This window comes from Haliotis cracherodii, unplaced genomic scaffold, assembly GCF_022045235.1.
Source record: "Haliotis cracherodii isolate W230 unplaced genomic scaffold, xgHalCrac1.p SCAF_4, whole genome shotgun sequence".
Taxonomy (NCBI): Eukaryota; Metazoa; Mollusca; class Gastropoda; order Lepetellida; family Haliotidae; genus Haliotis; species Haliotis cracherodii.
Genome location: NW_027266297.1, coordinates 52,172,703 through 52,193,438, shown reverse-complemented (window position 1 = coordinate 52,193,438; position 20,736 = coordinate 52,172,703). Strand labels below are relative to the sequence as shown.

The 20,736-nt window shown below is 38.5% G+C and overlaps 1 protein-coding gene across 1 annotated transcript; it reads left to right on the top strand.

Annotated features, from left to right (window-relative positions):
* Positions 1-6,121: 6,121 nt before the first annotated feature.
* On the top strand, positions 6,122-7,375 carry LOC139479477 (uncharacterized transmembrane protein DDB_G0289901-like). The gene has a single exon (XM_071262323.1). It carries the CDS (start codon positions 6,122-6,124, stop codon positions 7,373-7,375), a length of 1,254 nt encoding a protein of 417 aa, XP_071118424.1.
* Positions 7,376-20,736: the final 13,361 nt, after the last annotated feature.

Below are 20,736 nucleotides of genomic sequence, written 5' to 3'. Positions count from 1 at the left end.
TAACATTTTTCAAAAATAAGACTGCAAACCAGACTGCGTGGCACTGTTGTTCCATTCCTGGAATTCAAATGCAGAATAAAAATATTTCTCAAAACAGAATGAAATAAGGACGAAATTGATGTTTCGGAGATCATTTGACATCGATCGGGGAGGAATCAGTAAGAGACATACAGTGTATAATTCACTCATGATTGCCGACGTAGACAGAATTTACATTTGAAAAGCAACTATATTGTCAGTGAATGTTTGCTCGGCATTGAGTAAGAGCCGGGCTGCCTGTTGGATATGGTCGTATGGTACGTACAGAAAATATAACAACCCACGTACCGATGAAGAAGTCGAGGAACGCGCTTAAATATAGCATTATCTACAAGTTATCTTCACTAGTATGAAAGTGGTGTGAATATATACACTAACTGTACACTTAAATGGTAAAAATGTTGTGAATATACACGCTAACTGTACACGTATATGGTAAAAGTGGTGTGAATATATCCACTAACTGTACACATATATGGTAAAAGTGGTGTGAATATACCCACTAACTGTACACATATATGGTAAAAGTGTTGTGAATATACCCACTAACTGTACACATATATGGTAAAAGCGTTGTGAATATATCCACTAACTGTACACATATTTGGTAAAAGTGTTGTGAATATACCCACTAACTGTACACTTATATGGTAAAAGTGTTGTGAATATATCCACTAACTGTACACATATATGGTAAAAGCGTTGTGAATATATCCTCTAACTGTACACATATATGGTAAAAGCGTTGTGAATATAGCCACTAACTGTACACATATATGGTAAAAGCGTTGAGAATATACACGCTAACTGTACACATATATGGTAAAAGCGTTGTGAATATAGCCACTAACTGTATACATATATGGTAAAAGCGTTGTGGATATAGCCACTAACTGTACACATATATGGTAAAAGCGTTGTGAATATACCCACTTACTGTACATTTATATAGTAAAAGTGTTGTGAATACTAGTATATACACTAATTGTACACTTATATGGTGTTGTGAATAAACCCACTAACTGGACTTATGTGAACTCCAGAGAATCAACTTTTGTTAAAGTAACTGTGTCATGTAAAGCGGCGTAAAACCATACTCACTCACTCACTCACTCACTCACTCATTTTAAGTTTCGAATATACTCGCCGGAAGTGGAGAGCAAGCTCCACACGGCGATTGCCCGTTCGCGGAGCTCCCTATACTATCGCTGCCTCCAGCCAAAACTCCCCACTGTGATGGGTGGCCAAAACCATGCATGGAGTTGAACTCGCAACCGACTGACCGTCATGTTTGCAAACAAGTTATGACTGCCGTGACGCCTAATACTCTTAACCCAGCTTCATTATTTTCTTTGTTTGTCAATTTGAATTAATATTTCATTTCATATATCATGTAACTTACAAATATACGTATCAGTGCAAAGCTGAACTTGAACATACTGTTAAACGTATCCATTAGCACACCCAAGTTTGTCAGCAGCAGGACATGTCAGCTTGTCTCGAGGCGATATGTAATGCATCCTTTGATCGACGAACTGGATAAAGTTACGATCATAATGAAATCATTTATTTTGTTTTCTTGTAAAGTCGTCTAGTGAACCGTCCCTTCACAAATGCCAACATTAGATAGGTCTCCCCCTGCGGATGGCGTTTCATCTTTATAAGTAATACAACGACTACATGTTGAATAAACCATCTGATAATCAAACTCCATTTTAGAAATCCAGTTTCCTGTTGTGCATGCCTTGTTCGGGTTCGGTCGACGTCGGTGTAGGCTTGGGTCACAGCGTGGCGCACTCCATATCATCATTGACTCTATATGTGACAAGATGAAAGCCAACATATGAACGCTAGTGATTCAAACACTCCCAGTGTCTCTGAACCCTTAGCACTGATATGGGAGAATATTGTGCTTGTTTCTCCTTTCTGCGGATAATCGCGTATTTGATATGCAAATAGCAGTACAAAATATCTTAATGTTAAAGTTCAACAATTCATTACATATGGATGTAGCAAATTTTGCTTGCTCACAATATCGATATAATGCTAGATGATAGGAGTGTTGTCAGTGCTGAATTTGGATGTGATCGAATGATCTGTAAGTTGGCAGTGTTAGCTTACAGATTGTCTCATGTGAGAAACAAAGATTGAACCCTTTGAGAAATCTTTGATGAACAAAATCTGGCTCCTTCTCCAATTTATTATAAATCTACTCTGTAGTACGTCCCCTACACAGTCGTCAATGTCCAAGTGTTCTTCCAATCCCCAGTCGTTAATTACAACTGTATTACTTCAGGAAAAATAAATACAGAACAAATGAAATGTCATTCACTTTACGAGTTTCAATTACAGCCTGTAGATGTTCCAGGAGGCAATATACGAGTGATGTGTCCCGACCCAGGGCTCGGTCTCCCAGTGTCAAGACGCAATCTGGCCTCATCCATTCCTCCAGCTAGACAAGATCAATCCTCATTTATAACCTTCTACGGTATCGGGCACATTTCTAATGTCCAGAAACAAAACAAGATAAAATTGCTTCCGTTTTTGCACAAATATTATTCGAGAAAATTTAGATTTCTTTTCAATTATGTTCCCAACATAGACATGATGTAATGACCAAATAGTGATGGATAACTCTCGGACAACAAGGCAGGAACTAGCAAAGGAGAAGTATATATAATGTGCTGGCTTGAAGCTGAACTCGGGACTTCCTGGAGAAATTGGTGCAGCTGAAGAGGATGGGGATGTGGATGGAGGAAGGGCAATAAACAATATTGCGTGAACAAACGCATGTCGTCAGATGTTGTCAAGCTATGTTTGACATTAGTGTAGCACCGTTTTAGGATCAGATAAAGCGATAATGGCGCAACAGACGAGAGTTTTATAGCTCGTCTCTTTTCAATACTATCCATGCAATGTGTTAAAAAACCCAACTATTTATTCATCTTTAATATGTTTGTCATACAACAGTGAGAAACTTTATCTACTTATTAACTTGGTATGGAGGAGATGGGATTTAGTAGGCCAAAAACTGCCAGCAGATAGGTTCCCCAGTTAACTCAAGTACTTACTTTTCCCCGTGGTATGTCGTGTACATACCATTACGTTCCTCTCAATCAGCCAGTACCTAGCCATGCCTCCGGTCAGGTTAAAAACATTCAGTATTAATGAAATTGTTAAACCATGTTTCTTAAGAATGTATTATTACGCAAATATTCCCCTAAATTGCCCTTTATGTGGGTTTACTAATGGCAGCAATGTTTATCAGCAATACATAACAGGGTGCAGTTGCTGTATGGAATTCGCGCGTGCAAGGCAAACAACCTCGAGACACAAGTCTCACATTCCGTTGGGAAGACGAGAGCACTTACTTAGTAATAGATGCGACATTCATTGTTGTAAGCGCTGTATGACATAAGCATGACCATTTGCATGATGATATCAATTATGATTATGATCGGTCAGAAATGTCATATAAATTAAATGGTCTCAAAATATGTTAAATGGTTGCATTTTCTTAGGACAGAAGATGGCATGCACGCAAAGCATGTTTGCATTTTCTTTCTTCCGTTGTGTAGCCATCACACCAGTAACACGCATCCGTCGCCGTAGTAGAACCTGCAGTCGCAGCAGTAGGCGGCACGAGATTGGCCCGTGCTGTTATTTCTCCGCCAGGCACTTACCAGACATGGCCAAATTGTTTAGGAAATTGATCCATCAAGAACGGTAAAGAAGGGACCTCTTAGCAATCTCAAAGAGACTTTTTGTCAGAGACACAACTGTTTAAAGCCGTAAGTGTTACGTAAAAAGATCTTAACGGGATCCTGAGTTAATCGGCCGATAGCTTCAACTTGTGACATATGTCAGTATTCTCCGCACGCAAGATGGCAGTAAAGTGTCGCTTGCAGAACATGGAATAAAGGTTACGCCTGATGTTTGGAAACAGCTTTTCAAAGACTTGTAGACTATCTACCTTTTGTGCCTCTGGTTCCGTTATATGGTGTAGTGATTATCTCTGTGGCGTGCCTTTCCCGTGAAAATTTAATCATGTATGAATTGTATTATTGGTTTATATGGCTTGAAGATGTTTGTTTCAGTAGCTTTGTTGCACAAAAGCAGGAAAACGTTGGACAGCGTGTATTGCTTTGCTGACATCATAAAGACTGTTGCCATCATTCACACCACTGCCCAGGGTAGAGCACGTGCGACTACTTTAGGAAACTAAAAGGGTGAAAATACCGAGGAGAGACAAGACAAAAATGCGCGCCACTACTTAAGAGTGAGTGAGTGAGTGAGTGGGTGAGTGAGTATAGTTTTACGCCGCTTTTAGCAATATTCCAGCAATATCACGGCGGGGGACACCAGAAATTGGCTTCCCACATTATAGCCACGTCGGGAATCGAACCCGAGCCCCACTACTTAAAACAGGACCCATGAAGATCCAGGGTAGAATAGGTCTTCAGCAACCCATGCTTGCCGTAAAAGGCGACTGTGCTTGTGGTAAAAGGCAGCAAACGGGATCGGGAGGTCAGGCTCGCTGACTTGGTTGATGCATGTCATCGATCCCAATTGCGTGGGACCGCCGTCATATAGCTGGAATATTGCTGAACGCGGCGTTAAACAACAAACAAACAAACAAACATAAGACAGAATATGCGTGCCACAACCTAAGAAAGAATATGCGTGCTATTACTTCTTTATCAAAGCAGTTTTGCCAGTGCAAATGTAATAAAATAACTCCTTTTTGTCTATTTAATCACTCCATCACTACACTTATTCTTGTTCTCGGGATGCCAGAGCATGTGGACGGTAGGTAGTAAGGGCATGGATGATCAGTGCGTACATCAATAGACGTTATGTCGGCGACTTGGTAATTGAGAATACCTCATTTAGAAAAAGTACGAACATAATTACTTGTAAGTACTCCAATTTATGAAACAAACCCTACCTGCATAGGGCATTTTGTATTCTGTCAGGTCTTTGTAAAATATCAACTTTCGATTTAATATTTACCAATTAGCCTCTACCTCGCTCTACCCCATGCGCATTCGCCACCACAGCCGTGTTACTGTACAATAACATAAGACTTGGATGTAAGAACAACACGGAGTACATTCACCTGAATATATTCAAGCAAGGTTACAAAGGCCAGTTGTAGCTTGAAGCTGTCAGCGGTAATCGTTGTCCAATATGGTTCGTTGCCGGAAACCTCCTGACCTATCCCACAAGGCCATGGTAGACAATGCATCTCGCCCTCCTGCCATTGCTACCATGATACAAGCAGATATTCTATTATGACATCACGCGGCTGCCGTGCTCTTTGTGAACAATTTCAATTCAAATCTAAAATTGTACTGCGCTCTCGACACTGATTTATCGAATCTAGTATGGCTCTGGGCTGGTAGACGATTCAATTTGTCTGGGGAAAAAATGAGATAAATTGGCCCCAAAACTTTGTGAGTGGAAAATGATATTTCCAATCAATAAAAGGTTTCTGCGGACATAGAGTCCAAAGCAGCCGAGGTCGCCATTACGTGGACAGTGAGGTGCTGCCGGTGGACACGTGGGTATTGATGGTGTGTATACTGGTGCAGACAAGGGTGCTGCTACACACGTGGGTATTGATGGTGTTTATACTGGTGCAGAAAGGGGTGCTGCTATACACGTGGGTATTGATGGTGTCTATCTGGTGCAGACAGGGGTGCTGCTACATCCGTGGGTATTGATGGTGTCTATCTGGTGCAGAAAGGGGTGCTGCTATACACGTGGGTATTGATGGTGTCTTTACTGGTGCAGACAGGGGTGCTGCTACATCCGTGGGTATTGATGGTGTCTATCTGGTGCAGACAGGGGTGCTGCTACACACGAGGATATTGATGGTGTCTATTACTGGTGCAGGCAGGGGTGCTGGTGGACACGTGGGTATTGATGCTGTCTATACTGGTGCATAGAGGGGTGCTGCTACACACGTGGGTATTGATGCTGTCTATTACTGGTGCAGACAGGGGTGCTGCCACATCCGTGGGCATTGTTGGTGTCTATACTGATGCAGAAAGGGGTGCTGAGACACACGTGGGCATTGATGGTGTGTACACTGGTGCAGACAGGGATGCTGGTGGACACGTGGGTATTGATGCTGTCTATACTGGTGCATAGAGGGGTGCTGCTACACACGTGGGTATTGATGGTGTCTATACTGGTGCAGACAGGGATGCTGGTGGACACGTGGGTATTGATGCTGTCTATACTGGTGCATAGAGGGGTGCTGCTACACACGTGGGTATTGGTGGTGTCTATTACTGGTGCAGACAGGGGTGCTGGTGGACACGTGGATATTGATGGTGTCTTTACTGGTGCAGACAGGGGTGCTGCCACATCCGTGGGCATTGTTGGTGTCTTTACTGATGCAGACAAGGGTGCTGCTACACACGTGGGTATTAATGGTGTCTATAATGGTGCAGACAGGGGTGATGGTGGACACGTGGGTATTGATGGTGTCTATAATGGTGCAAACAACGGTGCTACAACACACGTGGGTATTGATGCTGTCTATACCGGTGCAGATAGGGGTGCTGCTACACACGTGGGTATTGATGGTGTCTATACTGGTGCAAATAGGGGTGCTGCTACATCCGTGAGTATTGATGGTGCCTATAATGGTGCAGACAGGGGTGATGGTGGACACGTGGGTATTGATGGTGTCTTTACTGGTGTGTACACTGGTGCTGCTACATCCGTGGACATTGATGGTGTGTATACTGGTGCAGACAGGGGTGATGGTGGACACGTGGGTATTGATGGTGTCTATAATGATGCAGACAGGGGTGATGGTGGACACGTGGGTATTGATGGTGTCTATAACGATGCAGACAGGGGTGATGGTGGACACGTGGATATTGATGGTGTCTTTACTGATGCAGACAGGGGTGCTGCTACACACGTGGGCATTGCTGGTTTCTTTACTGATGCAGACAGGGGTGCTGAAAAACACGTGGGTATTGATGGCGTCTATACTGGTGCAGATAGGTGTGCTGCTACACAGGTGGGTATTGATGGTGTCTATAATGGTACAAACAACGGTGCTACTACACACGTGGGTATTGATGGTGTCTATAATGATGCAGACAGGAGTGATGGTGGACACGTGGGTATTGATGGTGTGTATAATGGTGCAGACAGGGGTGATGGTGGACACGTGGATATTGATGGTGTCTTTACTGATGCAGACAGGGGTGCTGAGACACACGTTGGTATTGATGGCGTCTACACTGGTGCAGATAGGGGTGATGGTGGACACGTGGGTATTAATGGTGTGTATAATGGTGCAGACGGGTGATGGTGGACACGTGGATATTGTTGGTGTCTTTACTGATGCAGATAGGGGTGCTGCTACATACGTGGGTATTGATGCTGTCTATACTGGTGCAGACAGGGATGCGGCTACACACGTGGGTATTGGTGGTTTCTATACTGCTGCAGATAGGGGTGCTGGTGGACACATGGTTATTGATGGTGTGTATACTGGTGCAGATAGGGGTGCTGGTTGACACGTGGGTATTGGTGTCGTCTATATTGATGATGTGGTTAACAAATTTGGTCGCTTTCTTCTTAATTTATGTTAGGTATATAACCTGTATATCATGAATGGCAGAATGAATGGCGACAGAAGTGGTGAACTAACATGTGTAAGTAGTAATGGCAGTAGCATTGTTGACTATTTTATAGCATCAGCTGAATTCTTCAGATTTGTTGATTGCCTAACTGTTGGGGAGAGCACAGGCTCCGATCACTCTCCTTTAGAGCTACAGTTTGCATTTTATAATCCTGTATCGGAACCATTATCAGAGGATATATTTTCTGACAGTTTTAGATGGAATGAATCTAAAAAACCTGACCTTTTACGATGTCTAAGCAATACTTTTGATGAGGTGTCTGACACCCTGTTTCATACTTTGAGGAGTAATATGCATGATGCGGTCGATCTCTTTATAAACATTCTTTTAGAGTCCGGCAAATGTATGAAACGACGCTCGTGTTCAAATTTAGTTCCTAAAAAGCTGTTCAGTTTAAACGGTAAATGTAAAGAACACAAGAGATCAGCCAGAAGAGCCCTTCGCAAGTTTCGTCGCAATAGATCAGAACTAAATAGAAGAAATTATTGTAAACTAAGAAACAAATATAAAACAGAATGCAGACAACACCTTAACTCTTTAAGACATCTGAAATTGGGTAAATTAACCAACTCATTAAAGAACTCAAAGCATTTTTGGAAAGAGATAAAATCTCTACGTAATCCAGTCATTGCACGTAATAATATTACAGGTCCCGAATGGCTTCTCCATTTCAAACAGGTTTTTGGAAATAACCATATTTTCGACGATAATATCCATGATGTTGTTAATGATGTAAATTTATCTGATGTTGAGCGAGATATTTTAAAATCGGAAATTGAAGTCGCTGAAATACACGATGCCATTAATTAATACACTTAAATCAGGTAAATCTCCAGGCCCCGATGATGTCCTAGCTGAAATGTTAAAAAGTTCAAAACATATCATTACTTCCTTTTTTGCACAAATGTTTTAACGAAATATTCAGAAAGGGTATATTCCCAAATGGATGGTCTAGATCTGTCATTGTGCCTGTATTTAAAAAGGGAGACGTGACCAACCCCGATAACTATAGAGCAATGTCTCTAACAAGCATCTTAGGTAAACTGTTTGCTATAATTCTAAACAATCGTCTTACTACCTGGGCTAATGTTTTTGACAAAATCTCACCAACTCAAGCTGGCTTTAGAAAATCATATTCACCTGCTGATAATATTTTCTCACTTTATGCTATTGTTCAGAGATATCTCGGATGCCGAAAACGTAAACTTTATATTGCCTTGTAGATTTAAAAAAAGCTTTCGACACTGTTGACCGATGTAAACTTTGGGATTGTCTAAGGGCAGCTGGTGTTGGTGGGAAAATGTTTACTATTTTAAAATCAAGGTATGAAGTTACATAGGAGTTAAACAAGGTTGTATCTTGAGTTCTCTCCTATTTTCATTCTTCATCAATGAGCTTTCCTTTGATGTTCAACAAAACGGTAAACACGGAGTGCAATTATACCCTGACCTTTATGAATTACTTATATTACATTTTGCAGATGACGTGATTCTAATCTCTGACTCTATTATCGGACTCCAGAAAGAAATTGATATACTATACAGTTACATGGAAGCTATCTGTTAACTTGGAAAAAACTAATATTATTGTATTTAGGAGATGAGGTCCTCTTGCATCGAGAGATAAATGGTTCTTTAATAACCACCCTATAAATGTTACAAACATGTATAAATACCTCGGTGTTGTTTTACCGTTTAACCTTAATCTTAAACATCTAGTTAACGATCTCGCCCTACGAGCAAAAAAGGTCCTACTAAATCTATTCGTCGTCCTAGATAAATAGCGTGTTATCTCACGTACTATGTTCTTCCAAATGTTTGCTGCTCAAGTTGAACCAATCTGATTATATGGATCAGAGGTCTGGGGTTTTGAAACCTATTACAATATTGAAAAGGTACACTTAACTGCATGTAAAAGATTTCTAAATGTTTGCTGCTCAAGTTGAACCAATCTGATTATATGGATCAGAGGTCTGGGGTTTTGAAACCTATTACAATATTGAAAAGGTACACTTAACTGCATGTAAAAGATTTCTAAATGTTTGCTGCTCAAGTTGAACCAATCTGATTATATGGATCAGAGGTCTGGGGTTTTGAAACCTATTACAATATTGAAAAGGTACACTTAACTGCATGTAAAAGATTTCTAAATGTTTGCTGCTCAAGTTGAACCAATCTGATTATATGGATCAGAGGTCTGGGGTTTTGAAACCTATTACAATATTGAAAAGGTACACTTAACTGCATGTAAAAGATTTCTAAATGTTTGCTGCTCAAGTTGAACCAATCTGATTATATGGATCAGAGGTCTGGGGTTTTGAAACCTATTACAATATTGAAAAGGTACACTTAACTGCATGTAAAAGATTTCTAAATGTTTGCTGCTCAAGTTGAACCAATCTGATTATATGGATCAGAGGTCTGGGGTTTTGAAACCTATTACAATATTGAAAAGGTACACTTAACTGCATGTAAAAGATTTCTAAATGTTTGCTGCTCAAGTTGAACCAATCTGATTATATGGATCAGAGGTCTGGGGTTTTGAAACCTATTACAATATTGAAAAGGTACACTTAACTGCATGTAAAAGATTTCTAAATGTTTGCTGCTCAAGTTGAACCAATCTGATTATATGGATCAGAGGTCTGGGGTTTTGAAACCTATTACAATATTGAAAAGGTACACTTAACTGCATGTAAAAGATTTCTAAATGTTTGCTGCTCAAGTTGAACCAATCTGATTATATGGATCAGAGGTCTGGGGTTTTGAAACCTATTACAATATTGAAAAGGTACACTTAACTGCATGTAAAAGATTTCTAAATGTTTGCTGCTCAAGTTGAACCAATCTGATTATATGGATCAGAGGTCTGGGGTTTTGAAACCTATTACAATATTGAAAAGGTACACTTAACTGCATGTAAAAGATTTCTAAATGTTTGCTGCTCAAGTTGAACCAATCTGATTATATGGATCAGAGGTCTGGGGTTTTGAAACCTATTACAATATTGAAAAGGTACACTTAACTGCATGTAAAAGATTTCTAAATGTTTGCTGCTCAAGTTGAACCAATCTGATTATATGGATCAGAGGTCTGGGGTTTTGAAACCTATTACAATATTGAAAAGGTACACTTAACTGCATGTAAAAGATTTCTAAATGTTTGCTGCTCAAGTTCAACCAATCTGATTATATGGATCAGAGGTCTGGGGTTTTGAAACCTATTACAATATTGAAAAGGTACACTTAACTGCATGTAAAAGATTTCTAAATGTTTGCTGCTCAAGTTGAACCAATCTGATTACATGGATCAGAGGTCTGGGGTTTTGAAACCTATTACAATATTGAAAAGGTACACTTAACTGCATGTAAAAGATTTCTAAATGTTTGCTGCTCAAGTTGAACCAATCTGATTATATGGATCAGAGGTCTGGGGTTTTGAAACCTATTACAATATTGAAAAGGTACACTTAACTGCATGTAAAAGATTTCTAAATGTTTGCTGCTCAAGTTGAACCAATCTGATTATATGGATCAGAGGTCTGGGGTTTTGAAACCTATTACAATATTGAAAAGGTACACTTAACTGCATGTAAAAGATTTCTAAATGTTTGCTGCTCAAGTTGAACCAATCTGATTACATGGATCAGAGGTCTGGGGTTTTGAAACCTATTACAATATTGAAAAGGTACACTTAACTGCATGTAAAAGATTTCTAAATGTTTGCTGCTCAAGTTGAACCAATCTGATTACATGGATCAGAGGTCTGGGGTTTTGAAACCTATTACAATATTGAAAAGGTACACTTAACTGCATGTAAAAGATTTCTAAATGTTTGCTGCTCAAGTTGAACCAATCTGATTACATGGATCAGAGGTCTGGGGTTTTGAAACCTATTACAATATTGAAAAGGTACACTTAACTGCATGTAAAAGATTTCTAAATGTTTGCTGCTCAAGTTGAACCAATCTGATTACATGGATCAGAGGTCTGGGGTTTTGAAACCTATTACAATATTGAAAAGGTACACTTAACTGCATGTAAAAGATTTCTAAATGTTTGCTGCTCAAGTTGAACCAATCTGATTACATGGATCAGAGGTCTGGGGTTTTGAAACCTATTACAATATTGAAAAGGTACACTTAACTGCATGTAAAAGATTTCTAAATGTTTGCTGCTCAAGTTGAACCAATCTGATTACATGGATCAGAGGTCTGGGGTTTTGAAACCTATTACAATATTGAAAAGGTACACTTAACTGCATGTAAAAGATTTCTAAATGTTTGCTGCTCAAGTTGAACCAATCTGATTACATGGATCAGAGGTCTGGGGTTTTGAAACCTATTACAATATTGAAAAGGTACACTTAACTGCATGTAAAAGATTTCTAAATGTTTGCTGCTCAAGTTGAACCAATCTGATTACATGGATCAGAGGTCTGGGGTTTTGAAACCTATTACAATATTGAAAAGGTACACTTAACTGCATGTAAAAGATTTCTAAATGTTTGCTGCTCAAGTTGAACCAATCTGATTACATGGATCAGAGGTCTGGGGTTTTGAAACCTATTACAATATTGAAAAGGTACACTTAACTGCATGTAAAAGATTTCTAAATGTTTGCTGCTCAAGTTGAACCAATCTGATTACATGGATCAGAGGTCTGGGGTTTTGAAACCTATTACAATATTGAAAAGGTACACTTAACTGCATGTAAAAGATTTCTAAATGTTTGCTGCTCAAGTTGAACCAATCTGATTACATGGATCAGAGGTCTGGGGTTTTGAAACCTATTACAATATTGAAAAGGTACACTTAACTGCATGTAAAAGATTTCTAAATGTTTGCTGCTCAAGTTGAACCAATCTGATTACATGGATCAGAGGTCTGGGGTTTTGAAACCTATTACAATATTGAAAAGGTACACTTAACTGCATGTAAAAGATTTCTAAATGTTTGCTGCTCAAGTTGAACCAATCTGATTACATGGATCAGAGGTCTGGGGTTTTGAAACCTATTACAATATTGAAAAGGTACACTTAACTGCATGTAAAAGATTTCTAAATGTTTGCTGCTCAAGTTGAACCAATCTGATTACATGGATCAGAGGTCTGGGGTTTTGAAACCTATTACAATATTGAAAAGGTACACTTAACTGCATGTAAAAGATTTCTAAATGTTTGCTGCTCAAGTTGAACCAATCTGATTACATGGATCAGAGGTCTGGGGTTTTGAAACCTATTACAATATTGAAAAGGTACACTTAACTGCATGTAAAAGATTTCTAAATGTTTGCTGCTCAAGTTGAACCAATCTGATTACATGGATCAGAGGTCTGGGGTTTTGAAACCTATTACAATATTGAAAAGGTACACTTAACTGCATGTAAAAGATTTCTAAATGTTTGCTGCTCAAGTTGAACCAATCTGATTACATGGATCAGAGGTCTGGGGTTTTGAAACCTATTACAATATTGAAAAGGTACACTTAACTGCATGTAAAAGATTTCTAAATGTTTGCTGCTCAAGTTGAACCAATCTGATTACATGGATCAGAGGTCTGGGGTTTTGAAACCTATTACAATATTGAAAAGGTACACTTAACTGCATGTAAAAGATTTCTAAATGTTTGCTGCTCAAGTTGAACCAATCTGATTACATGGATCAGAGGTCTGGGGTTTTGAAACCTATTACAATATTGAAAAGGTACACTTAACTGCATGTAAAAGATTTCTAAATGTTTGCTGCTCAAGTTGAACCAATCTGATTACATGGATCAGAGGTCTGGGGTTTTGAAACCTATTACAATATTGAAAAGGTACACTTAACTGCATGTAAAAGATTTCCAAATGTTTGCTGCTCAAGTTGAACCAATCTGATTATATGGATCAGAGATCTGGGGTTTTGAAACCTATTACAATATTGAAAAGGTACACTTAACTGCATGTAAAAGATTTCTAAATGTTTGCTGCTCAAGTTGAACCAATCTGATTATATGGATCAGAGGTCTGGGGTTTTGAAACCTATTACAATATTGAAAAGGTACACTTAACTGCATGTAAAAGATTTCTAAATGTTTGATGCTCAAGTTGAACCAATCTGATTATATGGATCAGAGGTCTGGGGTTTTGAAACCTATTACAATATTGAAAAGGTACACTTAACTGCATGTAAAAGATTTCCAAATGTTTGCTGCTCAAGTTGAACCACTCTGATTATATGGATCAGAGATCTGGGGTTTTGAAACCTATTACAATATTGAAAAGGTACACTTAACTGCATGTAAAAGATTTCTAAATGTTTGCTGCTCAAGTTGAACCAATCTGATTATATGGATCAGAGGTCTGGGGTTTTGAAACCTATTACAATATTGAAAAGGTACACTTAACTGCATGTAAAAGATTTCTAAATGTTTGATGCTCAAGTTGAACCAATCTGATTATATGGATCAGAGGTCTGGGGTTTTGAAACCTATTACAATATTGAAAAGGTACACTTAACTGCATGTAAAAGATTTCCAAATGTTTGATGCTCAAGTTCAACCAATCTGATTATATGGATCAGAGATCTGGGGTTTTCAAACCTATTACAATATTGAAAAGGTACACTTAACTGCATGTAAAAGATTTCCAAATGTTTGATGCTCAAGTTGAACCAATCTGATTACATGGATCAGAGATCTGGGGTTTTCAAACCTATTACAATATTGAAAAGGTACACTTAACTGCATGTAAAAGATTTCCAAATGTTTGCTGCTCAAGTTGAACCAATCTGATTATATGGATCAGAGGTCTGGGGTTTTGAAACCTATTACAATATTGAAAAGGTACACTTAACTGCATGTAAAAGATTTCCAAATGTTTGATGCTCAAGTTCAACCAATCTGATTATATGGATCAGAGATCTGGGGTTTTCAAACCTATTACAATATTGAAAAGGTACACTTAACTGCATGTAAAAGATTTCCAAATGTTTGATGCTCAAGTTGAACCAATCTGATTACATGGATCAGAGATCTGGGGTTTTCAAACCTATTACAATATTGAAAAGGTACACTTAACTGCATGTAAAAGATTTCTAAATGTTTCTAAATCGTCTCCAAATCATATGGTCTATGGCGAATGTGGTAGACACCCGTTATATATTTGTTCATATTTACGTTTACTCAGATACTGGTTCAAAATAACAGAGATGTCGCGGGAACGAATCCCAAGAAAATGCTACGAAATGCTTGTCTATCGTGATAGTGTTGGTTACGTAACCTGGTCATCAAACATTAAGCATTTACTCTTCTCTCACGGATTTGGATATGTTTGGCTTAATCAAAGCGTTGGAGACAAAATGTGTTTTCTTAGCTCTTTCAAGCAGGGAGCAATTGATATGTTTACTCAAAACTTGAGGTCGTCACTAGATAACAGTACACGCTACGACGTCTATAAAACCTTTAAATATTGTCTAACACCAGAGGTTTACCTGCATACTATAACAGAGAGAAAGATTAGAGACACATTTATTAAACTTAGGCTAGGGTTAAATGATTTGATGTGCAACAGGGGTCGCTTCTCCTCTATTCCTAAGGATATGCGTTTTTGTCAATTCTGCGAAAACCATATTGAAAACGAATTACACTTTTTGTTTATACGTCCAATTTACGACAGCCTAAGATTGAAATATATGCCTGATATCACTAAGAACCACTATTCCATGAACAAAATATTATTTTTTAATGGTATCCCTAGTCAAAAATTAACTAAGATATTACAATACATCTATCAAAGTCTACGAGTGCGTAGTAAATTACTTAGTAAATCCGATATGTCCAGAAATAATTAGTTGTTTTGAAACTTTCGCATCTAGATCAGGAGTATCTACATTTAATTTTTGTCTGTTTGTTTCTACTAGAAATGCATATGTCGCAAGCTCCGATCGTAAACGTGTAGGCCTGTAAATAGGCCTAACTTATGCATCGCCTACTGACCACTGACAGTTATCGCCATTTCTTCCGTGTTATTTCGGAAATCATTACTATTCAAAGTTTACTTGTACTAATCTTCGGACTTTGATTTTTGTGAAACAATCTGGCTCATTCAGGCCATGGGAAAGGTTTAGTAGATTTCTCTTATACAGCGAAGAGAGGGAATCAAAACAATGGAAGTATTTTCAGATCGACTCTCTGTAGGCTACTAGTTATAGCCTTAGTCTTAATGCGCTCAATGATGTTATGAAAAATTGTATTTTCGGGAAGAGACAGAAACATACTTGTTGTTTCCGAAAAGGCCTAATTAGCACTGACTGAAGTAGCCTGAATGTGGACCATCAGGTTGTTGGTGCTGTCTATAAATTTTATTTTAGCAAGGCTCTTATCATGGTGTATTTTTATTATTTCCAAAAAAGAATCAATTCATCATTTTCCGATAACTAGATCTATGTCCGACTCCCTTCTAATGAAAACGAGCAAAAGAAAAACGAGTCTCTCGTCGCGCGCTATAATGGGGTGTTTGCGGTATTGTCATATTGGTGATGATAAGCTAGTCGATAGTCAAAAGTTAAATATCACCATATATTGTCAGTGAGTTGGTCATCGTTTGTTGATTATTAAGGTGAGATAGGTGTAGCCAATGTGCACCAATGAAAAAAAATACAATGGAATTGATAGCAACCATTTGCGTTCGGTTTTCGATCTCCATGTTTTGCTATGTAGGCTACCATACTACAGAATTATATTTAACGATATTGAACTGTATTATGTTAATAAACGTAGTAACAAATAAATTTCAAATATTTACAGAGCTGTTTCAACTTCGTCTGGTATTGTATAAGCTATTGCATTTTGTTAATTTTCCCATGTTTCTATCTTTGTAAATATTAGAACATAGATTCTATATAAATATCCTGGCATATTAATATGAAAAATATTAAGGTTAGTATTAAAAAATATAATCACAATTTTAGTTAGGATAAATACCCCTAAGTGTTAACACTTCTATTCATAATTCATATTCAACATTCATGCTTCAAATATGGGAACTATTTATTTTATTTGGCAATATATATTTTTCATTTATGCATATATTTTTCAAATAAAGTTTTAGAAACTTGGCCAACATATTCACTTGAATCACTAGTTTGTGATGTACAGAAGAAAGGTAAAGTTACTGCTTTTGAATAACTACAGATGATCTATTGACTGATAAAACTATTTGCCAATACTACCACCAGTTACATCATACTCTAAGTAAATGTGATTTATCTATACAGTACTGGTTTATTTAAAAATGTGATACTTTGTGGTTTCTGTTTTTCTTTCAGGTGGAAAACAGTATTGTGGGAGCATATTTGTTTAAAGTACATCACTGACAAAAAGGTATGTATGATGCAATAATATATACAAACATCTTCAAGAATTAAAATTTAGATGATTCTTATTTAATTATACCCACAATCTAAAAGGGCGGGGGTATAAAGTTACACCAATGATTCAGTGCTAAAAGCTTTTCTGCCTATGTATGATCCAAGAGCATCATGGTATTACTGTCAGCACCTTCTTCGCACTTTCAGCAGTTTTTAACTGTTTAAAGACTGACATCAGACATGAAAATATTATTTTGAGGAATGCAACCATTATTTTGTTATGTCAGAAATATGTCCCTTGCCTTGCCATTTTATAACATTTGTGTTATTTTTTATTCAGTTACCAATGCGTAAGGAGAGACTATGGATACAGTTGAAGATCATCCCTGTGACTTTTCATTTGAGGACTGAAAAGGCTCCTCAGCCACTCAGCCCAAGTTCTGACTTGTCATTTAATAAAAAAATAAAGGTCACCTCAACCAGAATTCTATTGTCATTTCGTTGCTGGGAAATGGATCTTAGGACATCAGATGCATAGACTATTCTGTTTGTCACAGCGTTGCTCTCAATGCTGAATGTATGGCGTAAGGCCAAGAAAATTTAAATGTTTTAATTTGTGCAGGGCTTATTGTTTGATGGTTTTTAATTTGCAAATTCGTGGGAAAATCAAATATCTTTTAATTGTGTTGAAACATTTGTGAACAATTTGCACATAGCCTTGAAAACTGTTTGGAAAAATAAATATTATATAACCAAATTGTACATGTAATTTAAAACATTTAGATTTTTATCTTGGCCGTATTTCAAACTCTGCCAAAAGAGAGTGCATTTCATTGACTTGCTGTTTCACGGATAGGGTTAAAGTGAATTCAGTTTGCAGAATGTATTGCCTGGTACAGAGAAATGTTTCATGGATGTTACAGAGGAGAGATTACTGTTTCAATGATGTCGCTGAGGCCAGACAGCTGTGTCATTGACAGAGAAATGTTTCATGGATGTTACAGAGGGGTGATAACTGTTTCATTGATGTCGCTGAGGCAAGACAACTGTGTTATTGACAGAGAAATGTTTCATGGATGTTACAGAGGAGAGATTACTGTTTCAATGATGTCGCTGAGGCAAGACAACTGTGTCATTGACAGAGAACTGTTTCATGGATGTTACAGAGGGGAGATAACTGTTTCATTGATGTTGCTGAAGCCAGACAACTGTGTCATTGACAGAGAAATGTTTCATGGATGTTACAGAGGAGAGATTACTGTTTCAATGATGTCGCTGAGGCCAGACAACTGTGTCATTGACAGAGAAATGTTTCATGGATGTTACAGAGGGGAGATAACTGTTTCATTGATGTTGCTGAAGCCAGACAACTGTGTCATTGACAGAGAACTGTTTCATGGATGTTACAGAGGGATGATAACTGTTTCATTGATGTCGCTGAGGCCAGACAGATGTGTCATTGACAGAGAAATGCTCATGGATGTTACAGAGAGGTGATAACTGTTTCATTGATGTTGCTGAAGACAGACAGATGTGTCATTGACAGAGAAATGTTTCATGGATGTTAAAGGGGGGAGATAACTGTTTCAATGATGTCGCTGAGGCCAGATTGACAGAGAAATGTTTCATGGATGTTACAGAGGAGAGATTACTGTTTCAATGATGTCGCTGAGGCCAGACAGCTATGTCATTGACAGAGAAATGTTTCATGGATGTTGCAGAGGGGTGATAACTGTTTCATTGATGTTGCTGAAGCCAGACAACTGTGTCATTGACAGAGAACTGTTTCATGGATGTTACAGAGGGATGATAACTGTTTCAGTGATGTTGCTGAGGCCAGACAGATGTGTCATTGACAGAGAAATGCTCATGGATGTTACAGAGAGGTGATAACTATTCCATTGATGTTGCTGAGGCCAGACAGCTGTGTCATTGACAGAGAAATGTTTCATGGATGTTAAAGGGGGGAGATGACTGTTTCAGTGATGTCGCTGAGGCCAGACAACTGTGTCACTGACAGAGAAATGTTTCATGGATGTTGCAGAGGGGTGATAACTGTTTCATTGATGTTGCTGAAGACAGACAACTGTGTCATTGACAGAGAAATGTTTCATGGATGTTACAGAGGGGAGATAACTGTTTCATTGATGTTGCTGAAGACAGACAACTGTGTCATTGACAGAGAAATGTTTCATGGATGTTACAGAGGGGTGATAACTGTTTCATTGATGTTGCTGAAGACAGACAGATGTGTCACTGACAGAGAAATGTTTCATGGATGTTAAAGGGGGGAAATAACTGTTTCATTGATGTCGCTGAGGCAAGACAACTGTGTCATTGACAGAGAACTGTTTCATGGATGTTACAGAGGGGTGATAACTGTTTCATTGATGTCGCTGAGGCCAGACAGATGTGTCATTGACAGAGAAATGCTCATGGATGTTACAGAGGGGTGATAACTGTTTCATTGATGTTGCTGAAGACAGACAACTGTGTCATTGACAGAGAAATGTTTCATGGATGTTACAGAGGAGAGATTACTGTTTCAATGATGTCACTGAGGCCAGACAGCTGTGTCATTGACAGAGAAATGTTTCATGGATGTTACAGAGGGGAGAGAACTATATCATTGATGTTGCTGAGGCCAAATAACTGTGTCATTGACAGAGAATTGTTTTATGGATGTTAGAGGGGGATAGTACCTGTTTCATTGATGTTGCAGAAGCAAGACTACAAGGTCATTGACAGAGAATTGTTTCCATGATGTTGCAGAGGGGAGATAAATATTCCATTGATGTTGCAGAAGCAAGACTACAAGGTCATTGACAAAGAACTGTTTCATGGATGTTGCAGAGAAAAAACAAATATTTCATTGATGTTACAGAAGGGAAATAACTGCCTCATCGATGTTACAAAGGGGAGATAATTGTTTCTATGATGTAACAGAGTGAAGATAACCGTTGCATTGATGTTAACGATGGGAAACAATAGTTTCATTGATGTTACAGAGTGGAGATAGCTGCTTCATTGGTGTTACAGGGGAGAGACAAGACAATTACTATTTGTGGCAGGCTGTTGTGGTTAACGGATTTGAAATGAGACTGATTTCTCCAACCCCGCGATTCTTGCTAAGGTTGATCCCAGAGGGACAGGCAATAGTGTTTTCCGTAAGCTACTTAGTAATCTTATCACAAGTGCGATCCGCGCATGTCACGAGCCCAGTCTAGTGAGAACTCTTGACACCACACACTGACGGGATAAAGATCTGCGATACCTCCATCATCCGGGTCTCTCTGTCTCTTGAGACGTCTTGTTTTCTCCGATAGCTGTCCCTTGGGCCCCACTCCCCAATACAATCACTATTTCCATGCATTCCCTGTGCCAATTATAACAACATGTCGACAGAACCAGGGCTATATCATTAGATAGTCTTACACTTTACCTTTTCTGTCGTGGGAGATGGTCTGGGAGGGAGATTTGCACTGCAGCAGAACACGGCTGTATTGTTCTGACAGTGCTCCTGCATGCTCTGATCACCAGCTGAACAGCACTTCTTTGTTCCCGGTAGTATTTCTGTGTTAGTCCTAAATATACTTTCAACAGATTCTCATGGTCAATAAAAAGATAGAGATTCTAAATTATCTCACCTTTTAACATGTAGCGCACGCACGCTTGAT

Coding starts and splice junctions, on each gene's coding strand:
- LOC139479477 (XM_071262323.1), top strand. CDS start 6,122: ATGGTGTGTACACTGGTGCAGACAGGGATGCTGGTGGACACGTGGGTA.